This window comes from Sorex araneus, chromosome 4, assembly GCF_027595985.1.
Source record: "Sorex araneus isolate mSorAra2 chromosome 4, mSorAra2.pri, whole genome shotgun sequence".
Lineage (NCBI taxonomy): Eukaryota > Metazoa > Chordata > Mammalia > Eulipotyphla > Soricidae > Sorex > Sorex araneus.
In genome coordinates, this window is record NC_073305.1 from 37,026,918 (window position 1) to 37,053,501 (window position 26,584).

The 26,584-nt window shown below is 45.4% G+C and overlaps 1 protein-coding gene across 1 annotated transcript in view; it reads right to left on the reverse strand.

The window, feature by feature from the left end:
* Positions 1-26,584, reverse strand: part of SCN10A (sodium voltage-gated channel alpha subunit 10) — a 126,658-nt gene that overhangs the window by 28,643 nt on the left and 71,431 nt on the right. The window contains exons 22-27 of the mRNA XM_012934068.2: positions 26,262-26,546; positions 26,072-26,128; positions 25,105-25,242; positions 22,778-22,882; positions 12,118-12,388; positions 7,680-8,867 (exon numbers count right to left, since the gene is read on the reverse strand). Coding sequence (XP_012789522.2) covers positions 7,680-8,867; positions 12,118-12,388; positions 22,778-22,882; positions 25,105-25,242; positions 26,072-26,128; positions 26,262-26,546 — 2,044 coding nt within the window. The remainder of the gene's footprint in view (positions 1-7,679; positions 8,868-12,117; positions 12,389-22,777; positions 22,883-25,104; positions 25,243-26,071; positions 26,129-26,261; positions 26,547-26,584) is intronic.

The window sequence follows — 26,584 nt, forward strand, 5'->3', positions numbered from 1 at the left end:
TTGATATCAAGTGATGGCTGTTACTATAAATAAACTCCGAGGTGTGGCACTGGTCAAGTTGAGTTTGGGTCAGTCACTGTGACTCTTTCGTCCCAAATTGGAATCTGGAAATTTCTTTTGTGCTTTTAGTTGTAGATTATTATATATTGAAACTCAGACCAACTGCCACCTGAAGGAGTATCTTGTTGCTACTGTTGTTCATTTGTTTTGGGGCCATACACAGTAAAGCTCATGGGTTACTCCTGGCTTTATACTCAGGAATTACTCTTGGTGGGCTCAGAGGACCATAGAGGATAGCAGGGATTGAATCCAGGTTGGATGGATGTGAGCTGAGTATTCTACCTGCTGTACTATCTCCTCTACCCCAGTATTTTTATTTTTGTTTTGCTTTCTGGTATCTTTCGAGCACTGCTTAGGAGGCCTCAGACCTTCACTAGTGGTTCTCTATCGGGAAGTTCAGTACAGGGTATTCAAGGACCATATAGTAATCGGGACTGAATCCAGGGAATAATGAAATATATCTGGACTCATTAGTAAATAGCTGCTTTATGTGCTCCCCTGTCTTGGTCTCTCTCTCTCTTGGGATCTCCTTCTAGATTTCTCCATGGGCCAATAACTGAAGGATTAGTATCTGGCATAGGGAGGCTTCCAGAAGCCTGATTTGGTAATATCACAATCCTGTTTAGAGTCGGTTTCAATCATTTTGTTCAGTATTTCAATATCCACCACAATTCCTTCCCAAAGAACTCAGGGCAGTAAGCAAACATTGTCTCCTTTGCTATCATGTTTTCATTCCCATCTTTTCATTCCCACCTTCTCTGCCAGGCTCTATTCACAGTTGTTTGGTTCTTCTGCAAAACTCTTCACCTACTTACCTATCTCATTGTCTTCTACAATTGCTGTTCCCTTTCTTTAGAATTTCTTTTTCAATTACCCCTTATTGGACTCCCACTCTTCCTTTTACAACTCAGCTCAGGTAATCTAAATCCAACTTATAAATGTCACAATTTAGAGTCACAGACAGTAATCATTTCTGTGGAGAGTCTAAGCTAAGCCTTTAAAAAAAGGTTGTCAGGGGCCAGAGCTATAGTACATTGGGTAGGGCATTTGCCTTGCAAGCTACCAACATGGGTCTAATCCCTGGCATCACATATCATCCCTGAGCCTGCCAGGAGTGATTCCTGAATGCAGAGCCAAGAATAAGCCCTGAGCACTGCTGGGTGTAGCCACCCCCTCTAACCCGCCCTCCAAAATTCTGAGATAAAATATATAGAAAGTACATTTCACACATACGTTGAGCTGAAGAGTTAATAACCACCAAACCTTGAAATGTGTCTGTCAAGGTGGAAGGGGTTGGAGAGAGGGGATGGAGTATGGGAACACTGGTGGAAAAAAGTTGGATGGGACTGGTGTTGAAATACTATATGCCTAAAACTCAGCTATCAAAAACTTTGTAAATCATGGTTATTTAATTACTTAAAAATAGTAATAAAGATGCACTGTGCACTGCACTGCACTGCCGTCCCATCGTTCATCGATTTGCTCGAGTGGGCACCACAATCTCCATTGTGAGACTTGTTGTTACTGTTTTGGGCATTTAGAATATGCCACGGGTAGCTTGCCAGGCTCTGCCATGTGGGCGGGATACTCTCAGTAGCTTCCTGGGCTCCCCGAGAGGGACGGAGGAATTGAATCAGTGTTGGCTGTGTGCAAGGCAAACACCCTACCTGCTGTGTTATTGCTCCTTTATAAAGATAACACCCATAAACAGAGCTGCCTTGGTGTGTCCCTGGTACCCTCCAAACACTGCTGGGTGTATCCCTCCACTCCAAGAAATAGCACCTGAGGGGAGAAATTAGAAACAGCAATAGACTCAGACACCACAGGTCCTCCTTTCTCCCAGTAGCAACTTATACTCAAATTTTACTTAAACAATGCAAACCTTTTTTTATATATCCCTCTAAATTTAATTTTGCCTGTTTAAAAAAATATAAACCTATAGCATATACTGTTTAATGTCTGACTTTTTTTGCTCAAGATAATACTTCTAGGGTTCATTTCTGAACTTGCTCATACCCAATTTCTGCATACAATTCAGATACAAGAGTTTGGACACACTGGTGGGGTAGAGGTGTGGTACATGTATATGTATAACCCTCAGAGTCAACAATACTGAAAGCGGGAAATTCAAGCTACAACCAAACTTGAAACTGTTCCTGTCAAGGCTGGAGGGTGGGAAGGAACCCGGAGACACTGATGGCAGGAAGCTGGCAATGGCAGTGGAACACTGTGTGCCTGAAACACAACTGTGAATAATCTTTGCGAATTATGGCACCCTAATAAAACTTTTAAAAAAATAGCACAATTTATTACATTATTCTCCTGATGATCATTAGGTTGATGATCATTAGAATCAGAGGTTGCCTGTTGATGGAGGTTGCCTCTAGTATGGACCCATTATGAAGAAAGTTGCTAAGACATCTTAATATGGATGCCACTGGGTTTCAAACCAAAGAGTGGGAAATCTGAGTTATGGGGTGGGGGGTGTATATCTTTAACTTTTTAAGCCAACTTCAATTATTTCCAAAGTGTTTGTGCCAATCTGAACACTCCAGAAAGGCAGAGTTCCTGATGCTCTCGCCAGCATTTGATGTTTGTGAGACTCTAAAAATTTTGAGACTTGCTAGATGGCTGGTGGCCTCTCACTCGGGCTGATTTGCATCTCCCTGATTACTTGTTAGGTTTATGCACCACATTTCCCTTTCCTAAACTGCATCTCAAATCACTGGCCATTTTTCTACTGTGTTGCCTGTTTTGTATTGATTTGTAGACATTTATGAATATCTCTATGGAATATTTGAAATTTATTGGCTACAAGTGTTTTAGATATTGACTCTTCATTCTTTTGATGATATATTTCAATGAAGTAATGCTAAATTTTTATATAGTCAAATTTATCAGTTCCTTCTTCATACTATGGTCATGGAGATAGTTTCCTCAATTGCCTTCCAAAAGCTTTATTGATTTGACTTTCAGATTTAGAATGGCCTTTTGTGCCTGGAATTGTTTTTAAAGTATGGTTGAGGAGGTGGCCCCACTTTCTTATTTTATGAAAATGCAATTCCCCCCAGTATTATTTGGAATATCATCTTTCTACTGCTCTGCTCTGCATCTAGGTTACCTATGAAGTGTCTGTGGCTATTTCACTAAGCTTCTTTCAGTGACAGAATTGCAGCTGGTATGGTACCCATGTCTCTACCATGTTGAGTTATGTCCCCAGCCTCCAAAAACATTTGTTATAGGGACCATTATACCAGCAACAACTCAGTGCTAGAGTTTGTCTATGCTGGGAGCCACCATGGCTATATCCCTGACGTGTTGGGGTACCCTATAGTGCTGGGGGTCAGACTCGAAACCTCACTCATGCCAGACATGTGATCCACCCCTTTGAGCCATATTCCTAGCCGGTGAAAACATTTGGATATTTGTGGACTATTTTGTTATTGTTTCATAAGTAATTGTAAAACACTTGCATTTTTCAGATGCTTGGTTTCTCTTTCTATGACATATCTTTTTTTATACTTTTCCCTTTTTACTTTTGTTCAATAACCTTAAATTGTAGAGGTGTCTCTCTGTAAACATCATTTATCTGAACTCTAAAAATTCTGCCCTGACAATCTTTATTTTTGGATCATTCAGTTCATTTATACTTATATAATTACTAAAATGTTTGTGTCCAAATATGCAACATAACTATCTTTTCTCCTTGCTTCTTTTGTTCTATATTTCTGGTTCATCCCCTCTCTTATCTTGCTTTTTGAATAGCTAATCATTTTTTAACATGTTTCCTCCTACATTTGTTTTAAAATATATATGTGTATATATATATATATATATTGTTCCTTTTCTATTCAAGGCAATCTTACTAATTAAGCCATGCACTCTTATCTTACCCCAAAGTAATAAATATAAAATAATTTGCTTTCCTATGGATAAAAAGTAAGCTTTAGAACCCTTATTCTACTTTCATCTTCCCAACTTACATGTTATTTATTGTCTAGTATCTATCCAGCAGTTTCATTGTTTTCAATAGGAGGGATGATTGCAATAACCTTGCCTGTCTCTACTGCAAATCTTGAAACTGCATTTTAAAAATACTTTCAGCCAGTGTTCTGCTCCAGGCTGAGGATCTGTCTTATTAATTTTATATCCTCAGCACTTAGGAAAGACACTTCAACTTTGTCTTAAGGCAAATGCTTTAGCACACTAAAGCTCTGTCTATATCTTTCCATCTGTGTGGGCTGAATGTTCCTGAATGTTATTGGCCATCTATGTCTGTGCAGTTTAACAATTGCAAAGTTGGGCTATTGTTTATGGTGGAGGCCTATTTTCAAGCATCTGCTGCTTCCAGATATTCATACAATCTATACCACTGTTCTGTCTCTTGCTTCCCTTGGCAGTAAGATCTCTTCTCATACTTGAAACCAGAAATTCTGAGGGTGAGGTGGAGAAGTTATTCTTCAACTCTCCTGAACTTCTCAGATTTGTGCCACACCACGTCTAGCTTCATGCTAGAATTTTGAAACTTGAGTTAATTTTGAAACTAGGTCTTAGTGAAATTTTCAAAGGATACCTTTTTAAAATCTCAGATAAATTTCTGAAAAGTTGATGTTTTATGTATGCATATATCATATCACCTTTCCAATGTTCCCATTGGTAATTTGGACATATGTATTTATTTTAATATATTTGAATGTGGGCTGGAGGGTAGGGCACAGCAGTAGGGCATTTGCCTTTCACTCGGCGAACCCGAGTTGATTCCTCCGCCCCTCTTGGAGAGCCCGGCAAGCTACCGAGAGTATTGCACCCACATGGCAGAGTCTGGCAAGCTACCCATGCATATTGGATATGCCAAAAACAGTAACAATAAGTCTCTCAATGAGAGACATTACTGGTGCCCGCTCGAACAAATTGGTGAGCAACAGGATGACAGTGACAGTGACAGTTCACAAGCTAGCTGGTACTTGGAAGTTACTTTGAGATCACTTAAAACAGATATTTACATCCTCACAGCTCTGAACTAAATATCAGCAGGGCTGGGTTTTCTCTTATGAATCTAGAGGAGAATTCTACCTTGTCTTCTTCTAGTTTCTGATGGCTTAGAGCAATTCTTGGCATTTATTGACTTGTATTTGCACTGCTCTCCTTTATGCCTCTCTCTGCCTTCACACAGCTGTCATGCATGTGTGTACAAATGTTGGTCTTCACATGGAGTTCTCTCAGGTTTCTATGATTAACTTTTTCTTGCAACCAAGGACCTCTGTCACTGGGTCTAGAGCTCATCTTAACCCAGTATCACATCTTTACTAAATTTGCCAGTAAGATTCACAGATGCCATGGAGTTGGACTTTAACATCTATTTTGGAGGGGCAAAAACCCAATTCCCAATATGGAGCAAAAAAAGTACGATTATCTTTGATAATATCACCTACTTAATGAAATTAATCTGGTAGTTGAGTACATTTATCTATCTTGCATAACACTGTGAAAGCAAACCAGACTCCAAATTCTGTGTCTACTCTGCTTTTCTATAAAACAAACAGGCGGCATCCTCTAAGCAATTTCTCTACCTGCATGGGACTTAGATGTTCAAGGAGTGACACCATCAATATCTGTGCTTTCAATTCCCTAAAAACTAGGATGAAAAGAATCTCGCTGACCTCATCTTTTAGATACAAACCAGGATTTTAGAAAGCATTTACTTTGTACTGGGATAACCAGTGTCCTCAGCTAACCTGTCATCGTCTTATTAACCTACACTGTGGGCGCTGGTAACCCCTAACAAGCATCTTCAAACCCTCCTTGGCTTTTGACAAATTCACAGTGACCTTAAAAGGAGAGGAAGGCCCCAGGAACTCTGCATCATGAGGCTTATCAGGGAGACCTACTGTAGACTTTGTAATTGTCTATGTGAAAAAATCTTATGAGGTGATTAAATAGGTCTCAACAAATTGACTTGAATTCTTACCATTGTGGCTGGGACCATCCAGAGAGTTTATGAAGAATATGGTTTTCTTTAAGGTATTTAGGCCAGGGATGTAGGGGAGCCCTTGATTTGCATATATAAAACCCCAGTACTACAAAATTTCAAAATACATAAGTAAGTAAAATTTGACCTAAGTTTTTTTATGTACTAATACCTTGCTATCCATCCTTAGGCCTGAATATTTGGTTTAAATAACCACCTCTAACAAGTTATTTTACTGCATAAGTCACTGAATCTTTGGGGGTTCACCCTCCCCCTTATCACTGTAAAGAGCAATGCCTATCACCAGTGCTTGATAACATTTATAAGGAATATTAAAGAAAATAGTGGCCGTAACTTTTATCTTTCAGGTCATCTTTTTCAAAATGCTTTTTTTCTTTTGGTGAGATGAGTCATGGAGTCTTGACCCAAAATAAATATGAAAACCTCCTAGAAGTCCGACCAGCAGATGTAAAATGGGGAATGGGAGGAATCCAAAATCACCACCTTAGCAGCGATGCAGAAAGATGGTTGCTGCAGGCAGAGAAAAATAGTTTTTTTTTTTTGTCGAGACTGGAAAGAGGCCCACTGAGTTCCACAACCAGCTATGCAAGGGCCTTAGCCCTGTAATATCCATGTCCGTAATCCTCCTCCTCCTCTCCCATCCCAACACCAAAAATAGGAAACCAAGGTTGAGAGGGGAAAGCACTTGACCCATGTCGTCTTGGAAAATGGTGGAGGATTTAGGATAAGTGCAAACCCCTGGAAAAGAGATTCTTCCTGCCTCACCCAGCTTCAGACTATAAAACAACAGGAGCCCTGAAAGGGACAGAGAAGGAATGATGATGACCCCTCCATGCCACGCAAGTTAAATTAGGATGCTTTAAGATAGGACATTTCTATTAATATACTTTTAAAAATATTAGTTTTATTAGAGGTCTCTAAGGCCTTTCATAACAGAGGCCACAGGTACAACCCTGGGCTGGAGTAAGTGTCTGGCAGCTCTCTACATGCAGTCATGCAAATCCTAAGTAGCATGCCAGTCTCCATGTGGTGCTTCACAAAGGGTTCCCACCCATCTCTTTTGTTTTGTTTTGGGGCCTCACCTGGAAGTGCTCAAGACTGACTCCTGACTTTGTGGTCAGGAATCAACTCCTGCAAGTACTCAGGGACCATACACGTGGCGCCGGGATTGAACCTGGCACCTGCACACAAGGCAAGTACCTCACCTGCTGTGCTAACTTTCCGGCCCCATCCTGTCTCTCTTAAGAGACATCTCTGTCATAGCTCTTTGGAAGTTCTAGTCCTGAGAAGTTTGTCTGGATAAAGGTCAGTTCTAGTCACAATCAACATAGAAGGACCAGGGGACATTTTCTGGAAGGAAGGGAACCCATCACCTAACACTAAAATTCAAAAAGGGAAGTCACAGTGGTTCTGCTCTCTGCATATTATGCCTGTGAGTGTTGGAAGCCTCTTCCAGGTGGGCATGGATGTTGGCACCTGCCCTATTCTGACCTTGAGACCACTGGCATGCACTGGTGAGTTGGTGGCTGGGTACCACCTAAAGTGGGAAGAAATGATCAGGGAGCAGAATGTCACATCAGATTCTGTGCAGTTAGTCTTCACTAGGGCCCAGGGGCAGTTGCTGTCTTACTCATATCTTCATCTTCATTTTGCATTGAGCCGGATGTGCTCATGTTGACTTGGTCACTAAGGCCTCTAGTGACACTGTCATAGGATGGTGGGAAAGATGCGGCAGAGGCAGTTGCAGATTTGTCTGGGAGTATACAATGTTCATTTGCCGTAAAAGCACCAGGAAAGTCTCCACCTGGGAGTGACCCAGTTTCCTCTTCAGCCCTGGATACCCTCTGGGGGTTGCAGAGTGTGATGGAACGGTGTAGGACATAACTCCGATAGGCCTTTTGAATGATAGTGGCTGAAATATCTTCTTGCTTCCACCGGAGGGTGGTTGCTATTGGCTCATAGGATGCTTTGGAAAGGTTAGTTGCCATAAACTTCTCTTCCATATTTGTCTTCAGTGAATCCAACTCTCCGGATTCTCCCAGAACATTCTTGGTGAAGGCAAAAAGGATGTCCAAACAGTGGATCTTATCTCCAGGGACCAAGGGCAGGTCCATCTGAATCAATATACTCTGATTGGGCTTTGGGATTCGTAGGGGGCCTGAGAGGGTGTCTGCAAAGTCTGAGAGGGCTGAAAAGGCAATGAACTGGGTGGCCTCTGGGTCGAACTTCTCCCAGGTCTCATAGAACATATCGAAATCATCCTCGCTCAGAGGTTCTGTGCTCTCCTCCGTGGCCACATTGAAGTTCTCCAGGATCACTGCGATGTACATGTTGACCACAATGAGGAAGGAGATGATGATGTATGTGGTGAAGAAGATGATGCCCACGGCTGGGTTGCCACAGTCCCCTAAAGAGCCGTTGGTGTTGTTCACAGTAGGGTCACAGTAGGGGGGCCCCGTGTTGAGGATGGGGCTCAGGAGCCCGTCCCAGCCCGCCGACGTGGTGATCTGGAAGAGGCACAGCATGCTGTTGGCGAAGGTCTTGAAATTGAACATATCGTCAATGCCAGCCTCGTACTTTACGTTGGGGAAGCTGGCCATGCCGAAGATGGAGTAGATGAACATGACGAGGAAGAGCAGCAGCCCGATGTTGAAGAGGGCGGGCAGGGACATCATGAGGGCGAAGAGCAGCGTGCGGATGCCCTTGGCTGCTCGGATCAGCCTGAGGATGCGGCCGATGCGAGCCAGGCGGATGACGCGGAAGAGGGTGGGAGAGAAGTAATTTTCAAGTGACTTAAGAATCACAGAAAATACCAGGCCTTAAAAGAGAGGGAAATGATCTAATTAGTACATTCACCCACAGTCCCTGGCAAAGTGTGATCACACCCCCTCCTCTCTGCTCTATAGAAACCTCTGGGCAAGTGTCTATGTTTAAGGATGCCAGTCTAAGCCTGGCAGTAGAGGGCACAAAATAGGAGCTCAGTAAGTGTCCCTGGCACAAATTCTTTCTCTTTCAAGCAGGTCTCAACCTCGTTCCTGCTTCTGATCTAGCCCACTACCTGGAATATCTTCTTAGTCGACCTCCATGGTCTAGGTTCTGTCTTGTGCAGTCTTTTTCCAGCTGGATGGAATCACCTCATACCCCATACATGCACAGTCCTTGTCTATATTGGTGCCTGGCACAGCCCCTGATCTTTGCTGAGAATTCAGTCTTTGGGATATGCCTTTGCTTCTACTCAGGCCCTTTGCTCTGTGAAGGCCAGTATCCCACTATGATTCATCTCCCCATTTCCTGCTGTGAAGATTGACTCAGTTCCTGGCACATGGTCCTGTGGATAATTGCACAGGGCCTGGTATTAATTATAAGGGGGGCTGAGGAGTTGGGCAACTGGCTGACAGCTAAAGCAGAATGGCTTTGAATGGCCAGCTGTCTGCATAAAGGCTTTGATTTGTTTCTTTAACTTCCAGCTGCGCTTGAACTCTATGTTAGGGCCCAAAGATGGGTTTGTTTAGGGTCAGTGACAGCCCCAATGGTGAACAAGATCAGAGAGATGAAATGTGTATATATATATATATATATCCCTATGTGCTCTGTAACTTGAGGATTTTGCCACACTTAGTCCAGGGGTCAGCAGAGGCTTTTGGAATTGCCAAAGATTAGGCAAGAGAGATTGCACAACCAAACAAGACAAATGGTGAGAGGCATGGTGGCCAGCTCTCTCTCCTTGCTAGGATCCCATTGGCCTTCTTCTCCCACTAGCCATATATTGGATGAATACAGGGGCTCTGGGTATTGGGTTGGGAAGGGGAAGAAAATGGGAGAAGACTTGGAAGACAGTTACACTTTAGGATCACAAAATCTTTATGACACTGAGAGGCCCCAAAGTAGAGAGAGAGTATGGGGAATATTGTCTGCCATGGAGACAGGGAAAGGGTGGGAAAGGGGGGGTATACCGGGGATATTGGTGGTGGGAAATGTGCACTGGTGGAGGGATGGGTGTTTGATCATTGTGAGGTTGTTACCCACATGTTCCATGAAAGCTTGTAACTATCTCATGGTGATTCAATAAAATTAAATAAATAAATAAATAAATTTTAAAAAATCTTTATGTCACTGTCTCTTAAAGTCCAGCTAAATGAGACTTTATTTTTTTCCATAGTGTGGGATCAAATCCGTGTTTATGGAATCAACAGAGATTCTGACAACCTGAAGGTTTGCATTTACTAAAGAAAGAATGAACATTTGTACTTGGAAGTTGTACTTTGTACTTGAGTAGTTGCTCAATACATGTCTTGCTATTGGGAAGGGTACAGGGAGAGCAAAGAAGGGAAATATCATGGACAAATGAACTCTTTCACCTGCTCTTTGCTGTCTCTATGAGTGATTTCTGCCTTATGGTTACTGTTGCTGTGTAGGTCATAGAAACACATAGTTGAAGTGTCTCCATCATGGGATGAAGTACTTCAGATTACTTTATTTCTACAGAACCAAGAAAGTCATGTACGTAAGATACCCTGTCTAAGATCAAATTAGCATTTAGTTTTTCACTTGGAAGGCAGACAAACAAAACAAACTCCCCACTAAACAAATAAGCAAATAGCCACAAATTGGTAAATAAAACAAAAATTAAAACAACAAATAAACACAAGCCAAGGCTGTGTTTCAGCAGTAGGGCAGGGAGATGGATCAAGCACTTCCAAGTTGTATTTAGATGCTATTAACTCTTTGATGGTAAATCAAAGGAAAATTCCATCTATAGCTATGTCTTGATATGAAAAGCAAGCAGGTCAAACTAGGATATATTAATAATGCAAAGTAGGACTAGTGTGCTGGACTTTGGCCTTTCTAGGGCCAAACTTCGGCAAAATCACAGAAAGGCTGAAAGTAGTCCTTGGTGGTTAGAGGCAGTCAACTTGTTGGCTGGGAGAACATTAGCCTGGACTAAAAGCAGCTGTGCCCTTATTAAACTCCATGAGCTCCTCTACCCCCCTTAGTCTCTGAGGCTCAATTTTGAATCTATAAGATAAAGATTTCCCTCCTTACAGGGCTGCTGAAAAGATCCCTGGAGGCCAGCCATTGCTCAGAACTCAGCAAGCACTCCTTCATGGCAGTCCTTTTTCTCACTTAGGCTTCTGACTCGCCACTTTTCTCTGAGTGTCACTGGTCCTGGGCATAGTATTCAGCAACATCTCAGAGGAGCATGTTGGCACAGTAGCATTGATCCCCTAGGGATCCCTTGACTTCTCTGACATATCTATATATATATGTATATATATCCACATATCTAAGTGTCTAGTTATATAGAAATATAATTCTAGTCTTTTTTTTTTTTGCTTTTTGGGTCACACCCAGCAATGCACAGGGGTTACTCCTGGCTCTGCACTCAGGAATTACTCCTGGCGGTGCTCAGGGGACCATATGGGATGCTGGGAATCGAACCTGGATCCGCCCTTGCAAGGCAAATGCCCTACCCACTGTGCTATTGCTCCAGCCCCTAATTCTAGTCTCTTGATTGAAAAATTTCTCTTGAATAATCTCTTCCTCGTCTTTCCTCGCAGCTCTGGCAATCCTCCTCTTTTCCAGGAAGTATTTTATGATTCATCCCTTGCCATATGTGTGCAAGACCATGCAAGGCAAATGCCCTTCCCACTGTACTACTCCAGCACTTCATATGGTCCCCGAAGCCACCCAGAATTGATCCCTGAGCACACAGCCAGGAATAAGCCTGAGTATTGCCAGGCCATTAAGAGTAGGCCTCTGGGAAACTCACCCTCTTAGGTTCTCCAGAACAGTGATGGTTCCTGGCAATGTGTTGTGCACACAGTAGCCAGCCCAGTAAAGACCCAAATAGAACCTCTTCATCTCACTAAGAGGTTCAGGGAAGCAACAAATACTGGCCATTCCTCTAACAGAGAAAACTGTTTTGAAAGTTTGCTGCCTATTCCCAAACTTTTGAAAGGGTGGGTAGAAACTTGCCTCTCGTGCCCCTCCCCCCAACTGGGCTGCTCTGTTCTCTCCATCAGATTCCACGTCACGTAGGACCCTCACCACCCACGATGCCCACTTACTCCCAATGGACAGGATCACAACAATAAAATCAAACACATTCCAGCCATTGGTGAAGTAGTACTGCCTCAAGGCGAACATCTTCATGACACACTCCCCGGTGAACACAGCCACAAAGAACTGGTTGATTTTGTTAAGCACTTTTGTCTTTTCTTCACTCTGCTCGTCAGTCTCCACCATCATGGTGATCATGTTGAGGCAGATGAGAACCATGATGATGATGTCAAAAGCTTGCCTGGTCACGATGTCAAAGACGAAGCCCTGGTACTTGTTCTGAGAAAGCAAGAGAAGGTAGCAGTAAGGCCTCTAAGCTGACACTCCCCAGGCTATTGGGCGGGCTGGGTTCCCCAGAGATGGATGTTGGAAGTCTGTCTCTGTTGTCTTCCTCAGACCCTACATCAGGCAGAAGTCAAGTGCTGGCCTTACGCCTTCTGAAAGCTGACTCTTAGAAGAGTTCCTCTCATTGCTAATTCAAGTCCTCCTGGACTCTTTGGCCTTCTGAAATCACTGGACACTTTCTCTGGTCCCACCCATCCTCCCATCTGCCACAGAAGCTCCCTAACTTGACTTATCTTGAATAACCTGTAATCTTGAATGACCCTCTCCTTCTAAGCCTTACTTTATCCATAAAGCTTTCCTTAATCAAGGTCTCAAGTGATAGTGCAGTGGGAAGGGCATTTACCCTGCATGCAGCCAACCTGGGTTCAAAATCCAGCACTTCATACGGTCCCCAAAGCCACCGAGGATTGATCCCTGAGCACACAACCAGGAATAAGCCTGAACATTGCCAAGTGTGGTCTCTTTAAACCTTTACATCTCTATACACACAAAAAGAAAAATTTTCTTAATCATAGTTTAGAATCCCTTTTAGGTTCTTGTAGCTTTACACTGAGCTCTAACATTTCATGTAGTTTCTTTATTTGGGGGGTCTTCCAGAGTGTTTGGGAACCCTGGGGGTGCCACTCATTCCAGCATAGGTGATACTTAGTCCAGCAGCGCTAGGCCTAATGGTTAGGTTTGCAGACTTGCAATGCTCAGGCTCCCTGGCAGTGTTAGGGAAGTCACACAGTGGCAGAGATTGAACTGGGGTCTCATGCATGCAAGGAATAGGCTCCAACCTCTGGAGCCGTTTCCCTGACCCTCCATATAGGTTTTTTTTCTTCACTTCTAGACAATGAGTCCTTTGAGGAGGGGGCCATGTTTATTTAACTTTGTATTCTTACAGTGTTCTGAATATTTCAAATATTCCAGAACTGCTAGCAAAAAGAGTAGTTAGAAGACAAAATTAGATGTAATGGTATAATTCATTCCTTTAAATAGTCTACTTATTTCTGGGTTGTGCAAATGCAGGTCAGGACATGGGGTTAGGTTTTAGTTGTCTGCATTTTTGGAGATAAGCTGGGTGTCCTGGATATCCAAGAGATAATTTCAATCAGGATTTATATAGTGTTTTTAAATAAGTTTCTAGTATAATTCTATAGCCTTTCCTATGCTACTAACATCTTACTTCTCTGTGAGTCCTTCACTCTAGCCTCATTCTTCTTTTTTTAAATTGAATCACTGTGAAATACAGTTACAAAGCTTTCGTGTTTGAGTTTCAGTCATACAGTGATTGAACACCCACCCCTCCATCAGCGTACATTTTCCACCACCAATGACCCTAGTATTGCCCCTCCACCCCTCCACCTGCCTCTATGACAGACAATTTCCCCCATACTCTCTTTCTACTTTTGGGCATTATGGTCTGCAACATAGATACTGTGAGGCTATCAGTATGTTCTTTTACTGATCTCCCATCCGGAACTATCCCTCCAACCATCATTGACTTAGTGATCCCTTCTCTATTCAAGCTGCCTTCTCCCCAGCTCATGAGGCAGGCTGCCAACCATGGAGCAATCTTCCTGGCCCTATCTCTCCTGTCCTTGGGTGTCAGTCTCATATTATGTTATTTTATATTCCACAAATGCGTGCAGTCATTCTATGTCTATCCCTCTCTTTCTGACTCATTTAACTTAGCATGATACTCTCCATGACCATCCACTTGTAAGTAAATTTCATGACTTCATCTTTCCTAACAGTTGCAAAGCACTTCATTATGTAGATGAACCAAAGTTTCTTTAACTAGTCGTCTGTTCTCAGGCACTCAGGTTGTTTACAGATTCTGCTTACTGTGAACAAGGCGGCAGTGAACATACAGGTGCAGATGTTATTTCTATTGTGCTCTTTTGACCCCTCAGGATATATTCCCGGAAGTGGTATTGCAGGGTCATGCGAAAGCTCGATTTCTAGTTTTTTAAGGAATGCCCATATTGTTTTTCAAAAAGATCTCTAGTCTCATTCTCTGTAGGATGACGTTACTTTGCCCTTTCCCTCCTTGCCACAAGTAGCTTGTCCCGGTTTTACCCAGAGTTTAGGCTTACCCCAGGCACACCCATCAAGGTGTTCCCGAATCTCTCCCATCCCTTTGTTTAGCTATAATCACTTCTCTATGCTCTCTCCCCCCAAACAGTTAATCCGAGGCTTTCCCTTAATCTGACTCTGCTAATTTGCAAGGTCAGACCTTCATAGGATACTGAATTTATATTATATAAGTTAATATTGCCTTTCTCCTCTTCTTGTGCCTTTTGAATAATTTACTTTAAAGCTATGTCTGTTTTGTATAGACACAAGAAGACAATATTATGTTTTTATAACTTGGGAATTAATTAACCTCGAATATTATTCCCTCCTGGGCATCTGCTTTCTCCACTTAAGCCTCAGTTGCCCTCAGTTCCTAGCACCCCAAAGTAGGGTCTCCGACGTGGGACGGGAAGGATCCAGGGCAAGCGGTGAGTTATGTGCTACCCTGGCATCGAGATGGGCCTGGCCAAAGTGCCTAATTCTTAACTATAAGTTAAGAGCTTGATCATAGACAAATGCTGTCATGATCCAATAGTAATTATGAGACTGGGACCCTGCCAGGGATAGGAAAGACTGATCTGGCCTGAGCACTGTAGTCTGAGATTGAGATGGCCCCAGGAGAGCAATTCTATAAGCTTTAATGCATCTCTTATTGTGTCCATACAAGATAATTAATATTATGAATTCTTATATGTTTGCTGGCTGAGGAGAAGAGAAACACATTCATGGGACTCCACCCTTGGGTGGATCCTCCTGCTGAAAGAGAATTAAGTCCTAGGAGAAGCATCCCCTAAGGGAAAGGCCCTTACCCTATTGATGGTGACCACACCTACGTGTATGCCCCAACCCCCTGATGCTGTGGAGATTTAACTAGGCTGGAAGAGTGGGTTGGGGGGCCAGATCCACGGGGCGAGATCCACGGGGGCCAGATCCACGGGGGCCAGATCCACAGATCCAGAGAGAGATCCAGAGCCGGGAGAGAAGCAGAGAGAGAGAATGAAATAAACTGATCAAGCAACCAGTTTGGCCTTCTTCCTTCCGTCGCCTGCCCCTGACCGACAGCACACACAGCGGTTCCGGGGCACCGAACACAGGCGGTGAGACAGAGCTGCCCAGAGAGCCCGCGAGTGTACTCGCCCTTCGGCGTTCCTTAGTTTTTTACAATTCTCTACTCTTCACCTTCTCTAGAATCATTCTCTTAAGGTCCACCTTGATTTCAAAATCTTCACCTCTTCCAAGGCTGCTCACTCCTCATCACCCCATGTTCTCAGAGTTGAGGGCAGTCTGAGGTCCTTCTCCATCACCACTGTCACGTCCAGCCCTCTGTTCCTCTTATAAAGTGAATCTTTTTTTTTTTTTTGGCTTTTTGGGTTACACCCGGCAATGCACAGGGGTTACCTCCTGGTTTTGCACTCAGGAGTGTTACTCCTAGTGGTGCTCAGGGGACCATGTGGGATGCTGGGAATCTAAGCCAGGTCAGCCGCGTGCAAGGTAAATGCCCTACCCGCTGTGCTATTGCTCCAGCCCCATAAAGTGAATCTTATGAAACTCATCCTTTTTGAAGCTGTATCACCTACCTAGTTCAACTTCTGCCTCCTTTTCTTTGCTACCATTTACCAGGCTCCTGTCCCTTTGCTTCATTACTGATGAGTGAGACTCTTGGTCACACTTGGCCACTCTTGGCTATTATCTCTTAGGCCCATAGCTAAATCTCCAATGACTTAGTTTTCCTTAACCTAAAGAAAAATCTTCTTGAACTGCATAATTCTTCCCACTGCCATCTTACTTCTCTCACTATTTTTAGTTAAATTTCTTGGAATAGTTGTATGTAATCACTATTTCCCGTTCACTCCTCCACCCACTCCAACATGGCTTTTGTATATATCCTGTCATGTTTTTTTGTTGTTGTTGTTGAGGTTACTAATAACCTCCATACTGCTTAATCCAATGACACACGTCTGGCATCGCTTTCTACTTAAAAACCTTTCTTTCTTGGTTTCAATCATGCCCTGCTTTTCAGGTTCTTTTCTTGCCTTTCTGGATACTACTTTTATTCTTTGTCACCAAACTTTAGATGTTAAAATTCCTCTAGGCTCAGTTCGAGGCACGCTTTGCTTTTAACTCATTCCTTTTTCCTTGACTTCTCCAGCATATACTCCAGCATATTCATATGTCTGTGAATGAATACGAGAGTCTTGAGAAATGATTTCCTGGGTCACTGACTGAAATCCCCATGAGGGCAGAAACTTTTTCCATCTTGCTCATTGCTCGATCCCCTGTACCTGGCACACAATAGATGTTCCCAGATGAATGAATGGATGGATAGGCGGATGAGTGAATGACAGAATAGACAGTACTGTTACCCACACATCAAGTAAAATGATAAGACCATTCTCCTAAGTTATGTTATATTTAGTCTAGTATAATGGGCTTGCGAAGCCCAGAAAAAGGATGGGAGGATTCTCTCACAAATCTTACCAAAGTGTTCCCAGAAGCTGTCAAGTAGGCAGAGGGGAGGAGGATTATAAGAGAAGTTGGTTACTGCTTTCTATCTCCTGGTGGGGATGGGATTCCCAGTGGGCCAGAGAGATAAGAAAGTGGGTAGAGCACTTGCCTTGCATAGGGCTGATCTGGACTTATCCCCCGCAGCCCACACGGTCCCTCTAAGCCTGCCAGAAGTGACCCTGAGTGCAGAGCCAGGAGTAAACCCTGAGGACCTCTGGGTGCATCCCCAAACGAACAACAAGCAAAAGCAAACAAACAAACAAACAAACAAACAAACAAACAAACCAGACCCAAAGGGCTTTCTCTAGGCATAAAATCTGGTTCCCATCTTTTCTGCTTGGGAGGGTGATCACCGAGCCACTAATAGCTTCCATTTCATCACTGAACATGATTTAACAAAAAAAAAAGAGAGACTCACTTATGGCCTCACGACCTCATTAAGTGGAACCAGCGACTACATTGCTAAGTTCTGGGCACCAGATTTGCCCTGGCTGTCAGATGCCTGGGAGGGCAGCTCCTTGCTCAGAGCGCTTGACTTAGCTTGTAGGCAGGGATCAATGCCACACTCCCCTCAGCGCCCTTAGAGAGGATGAAGTGGGTGACTGATGATGCGATATTCTCCAGCATATTATTTTCCTATAAAGTTGAGCATGTGAAACCTGCTTTTAGTGATTTCTGTGACAGGGAATGTTAGAGAATACAAAATCCCTGGCTTGTGGAAGGGCTAGTCTTTTGGAGAAATATAAGATTTAGAGTTGGGGTTTTCCCAGTGGCAAGGAGTAGTACATTTACAGTGTGAGGACTTAGACAACTAAGGTTGTCTGGGTGGGCTCTGCCAACAAGTGACCCCCTTGCTCTGGTGTCAAAAGGCCTCGTCCTTTCTCGTACACCCAGTCCTAGCTGAGGCCTCTGGGGAGATCTGAGTGGGGGGAGGCCAAGTTTGTGCCCTACCAAAGCTCCAGCAGCCACAGTCACATCCCCAGAGTTGCCACCATACCTCCAACCAGACTGTCCGGTTAAATATTCTGCATTTTCTGGAGCATGACATCTGCAAACTCTACAATACTAACACCCCAGTAGGAGCACATCAGATTGGATGGGAATGGAATGTAGAAGCCAACTAATCTCAACTGCAAAAACATTAACACAGAAGACTTAACTTGCAACAACAGCTTAGTAAATCCTTAAGCAAGGAGTTAATGTCTCCATGGTAAAATACACTAATTTCTACAAATTTTCTTTAAGTATTTTTTTTTGTAGGGAGCCATTTTACCTTACTGATCTTATCCTATCACCATTTGTTTATCACTAGCTAATGCCCATGCCACACTAGCAAAGGTTGCCACTCCTGGTCTTACTGATCTTATCCTATCACCATTTGTTTATCACTAGCTAATGCCCATGCCACACCCTGAATTTCTATTGGGGGTCCCGGCATGCATACTATACCATCTCCTCCCAGCAGGGAGGTATAAATACTGTAACTGCCATAGAATAAATGCCTTTTCTCCCTCCTCCGGGCTCTGCGTCTGTTCATTTGGCTGCGTCCCCTTCTCAGCCCCACGAAGGGTTCTCCCTGCTGAACAGGACGAGACCTCCACATCGACCTCCACATTTTTTGATCATTCCATTAGCCATTTTGTGATAACAAGCAATATAAAATAAATTATTGTGGGCCTGCTACAGGGGGAGGCTCGAGGGGTGCTAGGGAAACTAGAGACAGTGGTGGAAGAAAGGTAACAGTGGTGGCGGGACTGGTGTTGGGATATTGGATGCCTGTAACAAATCATCACGAACAACTTTGTAAAAACTGTGGTGTATAAAAAATAGGGAAAATTTATTTTTAAAAATTTTTTAAAAGAGAAATCCCGGGCCAGTGCCATGCTCCTCTTATTGGGGATTGATCCTGGGGCAAAGGGGAGAATCCCAGCATCCACAGTTCAGGAGAGGGAAGCAGGACCCAGGAGGAAGCATCCCAGGTGGAGCTGGAGTGTATCTTTATCCTTTGGGTGTCGTTCTAGGCTTTGGATTTTGAGGAAGGCAGAGGAGCATCAGGTTTGTGCCACTGGATGATGAATGTCAAGATGTTGCCTGCCACATGGATTCCAGCCAGACTCTCGGATAGGCCAAGGCCTGTGAGGCCTGGAGAGCAGCCAGAGGCAGTTCCTGCCTGGGGCCCCTCTGCTAGCTTCCCTTCAGGCACCCTGAAGATGTCAGAGTCTGTTTGCATGCTCCTGGCCTGGGGCAGCCGAGATAGTACAGTGAGTAGGGCACTTGCCTTGGTACAGCCTCCTGGGACTCAATCCCGGGCACCCTATATGCTTCCCCAAGCACTGCCAGGAGTGATCCCTGAGTGCAAACCCAGGAGTACCCCCTAAGCATTGCTGGGTGTGGCCCCCAAAGAAAACAAAACAAAACATTCCTGACCAGAGCTGATTTGGGGTGGAATGGAGGCATGGTGCTCAGGAAAGCATATTTGTCACACTTACTCTACAAGACTGAGAGGTGAGCCACGTGTCTTCACCGACACCGGCTTCACGTTGCTAGTGAGTTAGTGACACATTTCCCTCTCACTGAGAGGGCCACTGAACCTCAGGCTCGCAGTTGGATCTGAGGTCCTCTTCCACGTTAGATGTGTGGGGATCTTGCTCATGGCTTCATTAGAAGAAATGTTGATTTCACTGTAGGTCTTCCGGGTTAACCATGGACTTCCATTTGTATGTCTAGCACCATGAATAGCAACCAACCTTAACTTTTTTGCAGTTTTTTGAGGGGTGGGTGTACACTCAGTATGCTCAGGGGCTATTCCTGGCTCTTAGGAGTGACCTTAGCAACTCTCAGGGGACCATAAGTGGTGCCAGGGATCAAGCCAGAGTGATCACGTGCAAGGCATGTGCTCTACCCACTGTATCACCTCTCCACCCCCACTAGCTGTATACTAAGACAATGTTCTCTCCCAAAATCCCTTTGGGAAAAGCAGTTTGCCCTGTCCTAGGGAAACGGCACTGCTTGCCAAGAGGAAGCTTTGGTGGGCTAGGGAGGGTGGGTGGGAGGGGAGAAACAGAGATGTGACAAAGGGAGAGGCAGGCAGGGGAAGGCACTGAACACTGAGGACTTTGCCAAGTGTTGTCCCTAGCATGAACTCTCTGGCATCAATGTTTCAAGTGTTTTGTTTTAGGTACACCTGGAGATGTTCAGGGGTTCCTCCTGGCTTTGCACCCAGTAATTACTCCTGGTGGTGCTCAGGGGACCATATGGGATGTAGGGGCTCAAACCTCCGTGGGTCATAGGCAAGGCAAACACTCTGTCTGCTGTGCTACGGGCCCAGTCCCTGCTTCAAATATGGACTCAAAGGCAGTGTGAATGGCAGTGCGAGCAACAGAGACTCAGCAGCTGATTTATCTGAAAGTCTTTGGAGCCTCCTCCCAGAGCCCCTGGCTTGACTGTTTGGCAAGGCTCAACCTTTTCCCACCTCTTTTTATTTTCAGCCTGTTCTGCCCAGGGGACTGATTGACAGGGGGACTCCCTGAGCCCTAAAAAGTTCCCTCAGGCTCACTTAATCCCAATTTACCCATTTTTGAGGGGCGAGGGGGAGGAAAGCCATACTAGGAGGTGCTCAGGCTGCTTCTGGGTCTGTGCTCAGGGGTCACGCCTGATGGTGCCTGGGATTCAAACCAGGTTAGCAGCTGAGTGCAACTCAAGTCCTTTACCCTCTGTACTACCTCTCTGGCCCCAACCCCAGTGATCTTGATTATATGGGAGACTTGGAAAGCAACCTGTCCCCAGAACTCCGAGCAGCCTGTCACTCTTCGCTGTAACTCTGCTTATCAGAACTGAGATTAGTAATACATGCATGGCCTGTTTCCAGGTACAGCTTTCCAAAGATCATAACATTTTTTTATGCCTCCTGTAAATGTTTTCAAGACTCTGCTCATGAAATTTTTAGTAGCTTATGGATGCCCTCCCCCGCCTTGATTTAGAAATCTTAATGCCTAGGCCAACAGAAGATGTGTCTCCCTAATTCATTTAAGGAAAAGCCTTCTCCTTTGTCGACCGTCCTTAGGCTTGGTCCTTGCAAGGGGAACAGCTAATGGGATTGTGCCACGAGCAGCAGCTGTAGTTTTCTTCCTAAGTGATGCATCTTAACCACAGAAAGGTTATGTCAAGGTACAAGATGCAAACTCCATTCACTGGAGAGCATGGCTCAGAAGTTGGCTGTAAGAAGTTTGGCAGTACACTTCCAACTCGGCCAACCAAAGAGAGCCTAAATATATATATCTGTACATATACATATTATATAATATGCACTGTACACACCATGGCCGGCCATTTTTAAGTTTGGTTGCTGTACTTTGGGTCTCTCTTGGCAGAGCCTGGCAAGCTCTCTGTGGCGTACTCATATGCCAAAAACAGTAACAATAACGGGTCTCATTCCCCTGACCCTGAAAGAGCCTCCAATATGGCACCGTTGGGAAGGATGAGTAAGGAGAGGCTACTAAAATTTCAGGGTTGGGATGAATGGAGATGTTACTGGTGCCTGTTTGAGCAAATCTATGAACAACGGGATGACAGTGACAGTGATACAGTGATAACACATATATATATATATACACATATACATTTACACACACACACACACACACACACACACACATATATATATATATACATATATATGTGCCACATCCAGTAGTGCTCAGGGGTTACTCTCAGTAATGAGTGTCCCATTGGTGAGCTTCTGATGAGCTCCTGGTAGCTTGGAGGTCACTTTGGTATTGCTCAGGGAGTCACCAGCGCCTCCTCCTATCCCAAACAATGCTCAGAGAATCTTCTGGTACCAGGGTTCAAACCCAGGGTTCTGCACATACTAGACTTATATTTTAATCACTTGCGCTCCCTGGCCCCACTAGAGATTTTATGTTTTTTTTATTTTTTGACAGAGGCCAGAGAAAAACTTAGATGGTGTCATAGACAGTGTGGATACAACATTTATTTACTATTTGCTTATTTATTTTTGTTTCAGGAGCTACATCTGGTGATGCTTGGGACTTATATCTGGCTCTGTGTTCAGGATTGACTCCTGGCAGGGCTCAGGGGACCGTATGTGGTACTTGGGATCAAACTTGGCTGAGTGTAAAGCAAGTGCCCTACCTGCTGTACTTTTACTTTGCCTTGGGTGCTGCATCTAACGAGGGAGGATAATCTCTTAGGGTTTTGGGGAATACAGGAATTGAAGTCAAATATGACTGTTAGTTTGGGCCCCTCTTTATGCTCTAGCGTGGGAGACTCTCTGGTTCTGATTGTGTCATCTGACCCAGCATCCCTGGGTGGGTAGATTCTGGCCTGTTCTACTGTAAGCATTGATGCACAATCACAGTGAGGCTGACACCCAATACAGCCTTGGCAGTGATGCCAACCACACAGACACTCAGTTAGAGGCTCCAACCACCCTCACACACACTGAACCTAGTCTCCTTCTAATCCTATTATTCTCAGATCCTAAACCGATGGAAACTTCAGTCCCTCCCTAACCAGACCTCTCTGGAGTGCCTGTAGGAAGTCTTTTCATTACAGAACGAGTTGCTTCTTTGAGACTTCTTACTCTCTGGGCCTAGGATTCTCGGGATCTCATCTACAAACCCAACTCAGCTTTCCTCCGTGGAGAGCACTATCCACCCCCACTTGCTCCAGTCCAGATAGAGGGGTTGGGTGGCAAGTCCATATACTCCCCGGGAGAGGGGAGCTTTGGGGGCTCACCAGGGGCCGCGGGATAGGCTTCTGGGGCTTCTTGGAGCCCAGCTTCTTCATGGCGTTGTAGTACTTCTTCTGCTCTTCCGTCATGAAGATGTCCTGGCCCCCTAAGTGCAGGAGAGGATAACACACGACTGTGATTAATGCTGCAGGAGCTACAGGCATACCCACCCAGTGCTTGCTGGAGAGGAAGACCCTCCACCTCTGTCCCTGTCTGCGGGAAGACACACCAAGGCCAAGAGCAACCAGTGAGAGCCCCACGTGCCACAACTTGGACAGAGAGCATTGGGTCCCCTGCCTGGGTCTCTGAACAAAGCCTGTTCTCCTTTCCAGGAACCTGGACATGCTGCCTGGAGAGAGTGTGGGAGAAGAGTGAAGAGCAGGACCCAAGGAGATCAGCTGCTCAGACACGGCAGTTTGGGTGTGAGCTTTGGATCCAGCCTGCTCCTTCCAGTGGGATCCACGGGGCACCAGAAGACAGAGTCTGAGAGGCTGGAGCTCCCCTCAGGCCTTGTGGGGCAGAGACCTGAACCCAGCTCTCAGGCCCTTTCTAGGGAGGATGCTCTGAGAATGCTTACTGTCTTATCCAAGAGTGCTGAAAAACTCTTGTCTGGCCCTTCTGAGGTCCTGCGAGCCGTATGGCCCTATGTTGCCACAATGCCGGAACATTCCCCACGCCCTTCCCACTGCTCAGTGGAACTACTCCTCCCTTTGCTCTGGGCATGGATTTCTTGAAGGGACCCCTGGCATTATCTTCATTCAAACCCATCACCTTTCATTTCTTGGCACACTTTGAAAGCCTCCTATTTCCCCAACATGTTTGTGCAAGTGCTGAGGGTGAGGGAGGGGGACTGAGCTCTGAGGAGTGTGAGAGAACATTTGTGACAGAGAGTTTCCTGGGAGGAACCTCTGGGCAGAGACTGGGGCTGGCAAGTGCTGGCTGGGCTTACACTGAGGATTCTGGATAGGGAGTCAGAGTATCTGGTTTCTGGCCCCAAATTGACCACGGACCCTTTTCACTCCTCTAACATGGACAGTTTCCTTGGTTTCCTCATCTGTAAAATGGGAGAAAGCATGACTCGAATATCTTGAAGTTCATCACGGTGGGTAGTTGAATGAGGCTTCCGGAAGTGCCCACTGTCCTGCCCTGCCCACTTGGAGCCCAAGAACTCTGCTTGAGAACTCCTGCTGGTGAAATGCCTGCCTTTCGGGTACATGTTCTATATGGTAAGAAAACACTTTTTATTGAAGGGCTGTAAATTGGGTGTTTTCTGGACAGGATTCGAGAGCTTCTCACAGCACCAGGAAGGGAGGAATACTATTCTCTTCTAATGGAGGATACGACTCAGGGTGCTGAGGGTTTACAAGTTTCAAGGATCCCACAAATGGTGGCATTGGGCCTGCAAACCCAGGTTTGTCTGATACGCAAACCAGTGCTGTACTTGTCATACTTTGGCAGCTGACTAGTTCATGGGGCGGTATAGGGTAGAAATCTGGGTTTATGCAAGACTCAAATGGGGCTTCACGCCCTCATTGAAGGGCAGGTGTGATAGGAGAGCAGGAGTGCATTTTACAGTTTTCCCGCTTTCATCTTTGCATAAAAACAAGGCAGGTCGTCTGGAGTTGGTCCTGTTGGTGAGCAGCTCCCACGGAGGCAAGGTTCTTCTTCCCTATCCCAAGGAGAGTTGGGTTGTACCAACATGAGGGTCTTAGTTCTTCCAGGAGTGCCCTCAGGAGGGCAGGGCCCCAGACATAAATAATAAGTGCAATGATCTTTCTTTCCTCTTGACCTTTCTCAAGGGGCCACCTGGGACACCCAACACAGGCGCCCCAGCCGGGAACTCTGGGAACAAACATGGTGACTTGGGGCAAGATGGAGCATTGCTCCTTCAGAGGTGGCCCCAGATACCACACAGGGGTGGGGCTGCGAAAAGGGGAAAGTTGGTCAAAGTTGGGCTCCTGGTCAGGCCCAAAAGGGTTTAGTCATGAAACCAGGGGGACGGATCATGTAAGAATTCATCACTGGGTTGGAAGATAGTTCAGCATTTAGGGCATATGTACTTAATCTGGGCTTAATTCCTGGGACAGTACCACAAGGACCTCTTAAGCATCATCAGGTGGCCCTGAATGCGTCCAAACACCACAAACATGACCCTGAGTTGTCCCTGGCACTGCCTGGCCTGAGCAGTGCCACATCTTAGAACCCGTGCCTTGAATTGCTGGCCCAGTTGGCCAGGTGTGGTGGGAAGCAGCCTCCAGGCCCACGGAGAACCACATGGAAGAGTCCCCAAAAGGATTCATCACCACGACAGGAACACCTGAGCCCCACTTATCTTTTTTTTCTGCTGATTGAAGTTGTCAATTATGACCCCAACAAAGAGGTTGAGCGTGAAGAAGCCACCAAAAATGATGAAGACGACAAAGTACAGGTACATATACACGTTGTCTTCCCACTGGGGCTGCATGTCCACCTAGAAAAGACAGAGCAGATTGAGGGGGGGAGTTTGGTGTTCTTAGTTTGTGTTACCCCCAAAACTCAGCCCCCAAACAAAAGCCTAGACACAGTAAGCTGTGGAAGGTGGTCCCAGGAAATAAGAATGAAAGAGGAAGGGGGGAAGGTGGGAACAGTAAAAATGCGTGCAAAGGGATTTGGTCAGCAGACCAGCCCTGTGTAGGCCATTGCTGTCCCATCCTGTTGTGACCTCCAATGGGACTGTGTGGCATACACAACTCTAACTGTCCTACCAAAGGACAGGGAGGATGGAGAGCTTCTTGGCCACTTCCATGACTTGGCTCTGAGGGCCCCACCCTGGGGACACTAAATCCCTTACCCCATGACAAGGACACACGGGAGCACTAAGGAAAGTCAAAGACAGAGAAGAGGCAGCCCAGGGTTTGGCAAGTGCAGCAGTGGGCTGGTGGAGACCCCGTTGGACAAAGAAGAAAAGGGCGTTTCTCCCATAGGTCCCTCTCCTTCGCCTGTCCACTAGGAGAGCACCTGAAACCCCTTCTCATCCTGAGGGAAGCCCCTTTGTCCTCACCTTGGCCCCAGAAATGCCCCTGTATGGAGTTCTTTAACTGATGCTTCCCTCTGAGTGAGCACATTAAGATCTGGCAGACGTGGGGAAAGTGTGTGTGGAGGGGTGTCGGCAGTGTTGGCTTAAATATCCAAGAGTGGCCCCACTGGGAACTGCCCAGAGAGGGATAATATCAGGCTTCTGGGTGGTCACCTCACCTGAAAGCAAGGCTTTCCTCTTCAGATAGTGCTGAGGTGGCAGGGGTCACAGTGGGCCAACTCACCTCTGTTCGGGAATCCACAGCCGCATACATGATATCCATCCAGCCTTTGAAAGTTGCCTGGACACAAGGAGCAGCTCATTCAGTGTCTACTCCCTCCCCCTCCAAACCTCTTACACAGCATCTTCCAGAGAATTTCAGACCCCTCCACCAACATCTTATCCATTAACCAAATGGAGGGACAAAGACTCACCACCTGCAGGAGCGCGAGGTAACCCATGCCAACATTATCAAAGTTCACCTTCACATTGACCCAGAAATAGGTTTTGGTGTAGTTTTTAATTTCACACTCAGTCTTGTTTGTCACATTAGCCACAGGCACAAGAGAAAATGCATCATTGGCGATGTCAATGCATTTCCAAAACTTGCCGGCGAAGAGGTTCACACCCATGATGCTGAAGATGAGCCAGAAGATGAGGCAGACAAGGAGGACGTTCATGATGGACGGGATGGCGCCCACCAGGGCGTCCACGACCACCTGGTGGAGTGGGGGGAAATGAACCAAGCCTAGAATCC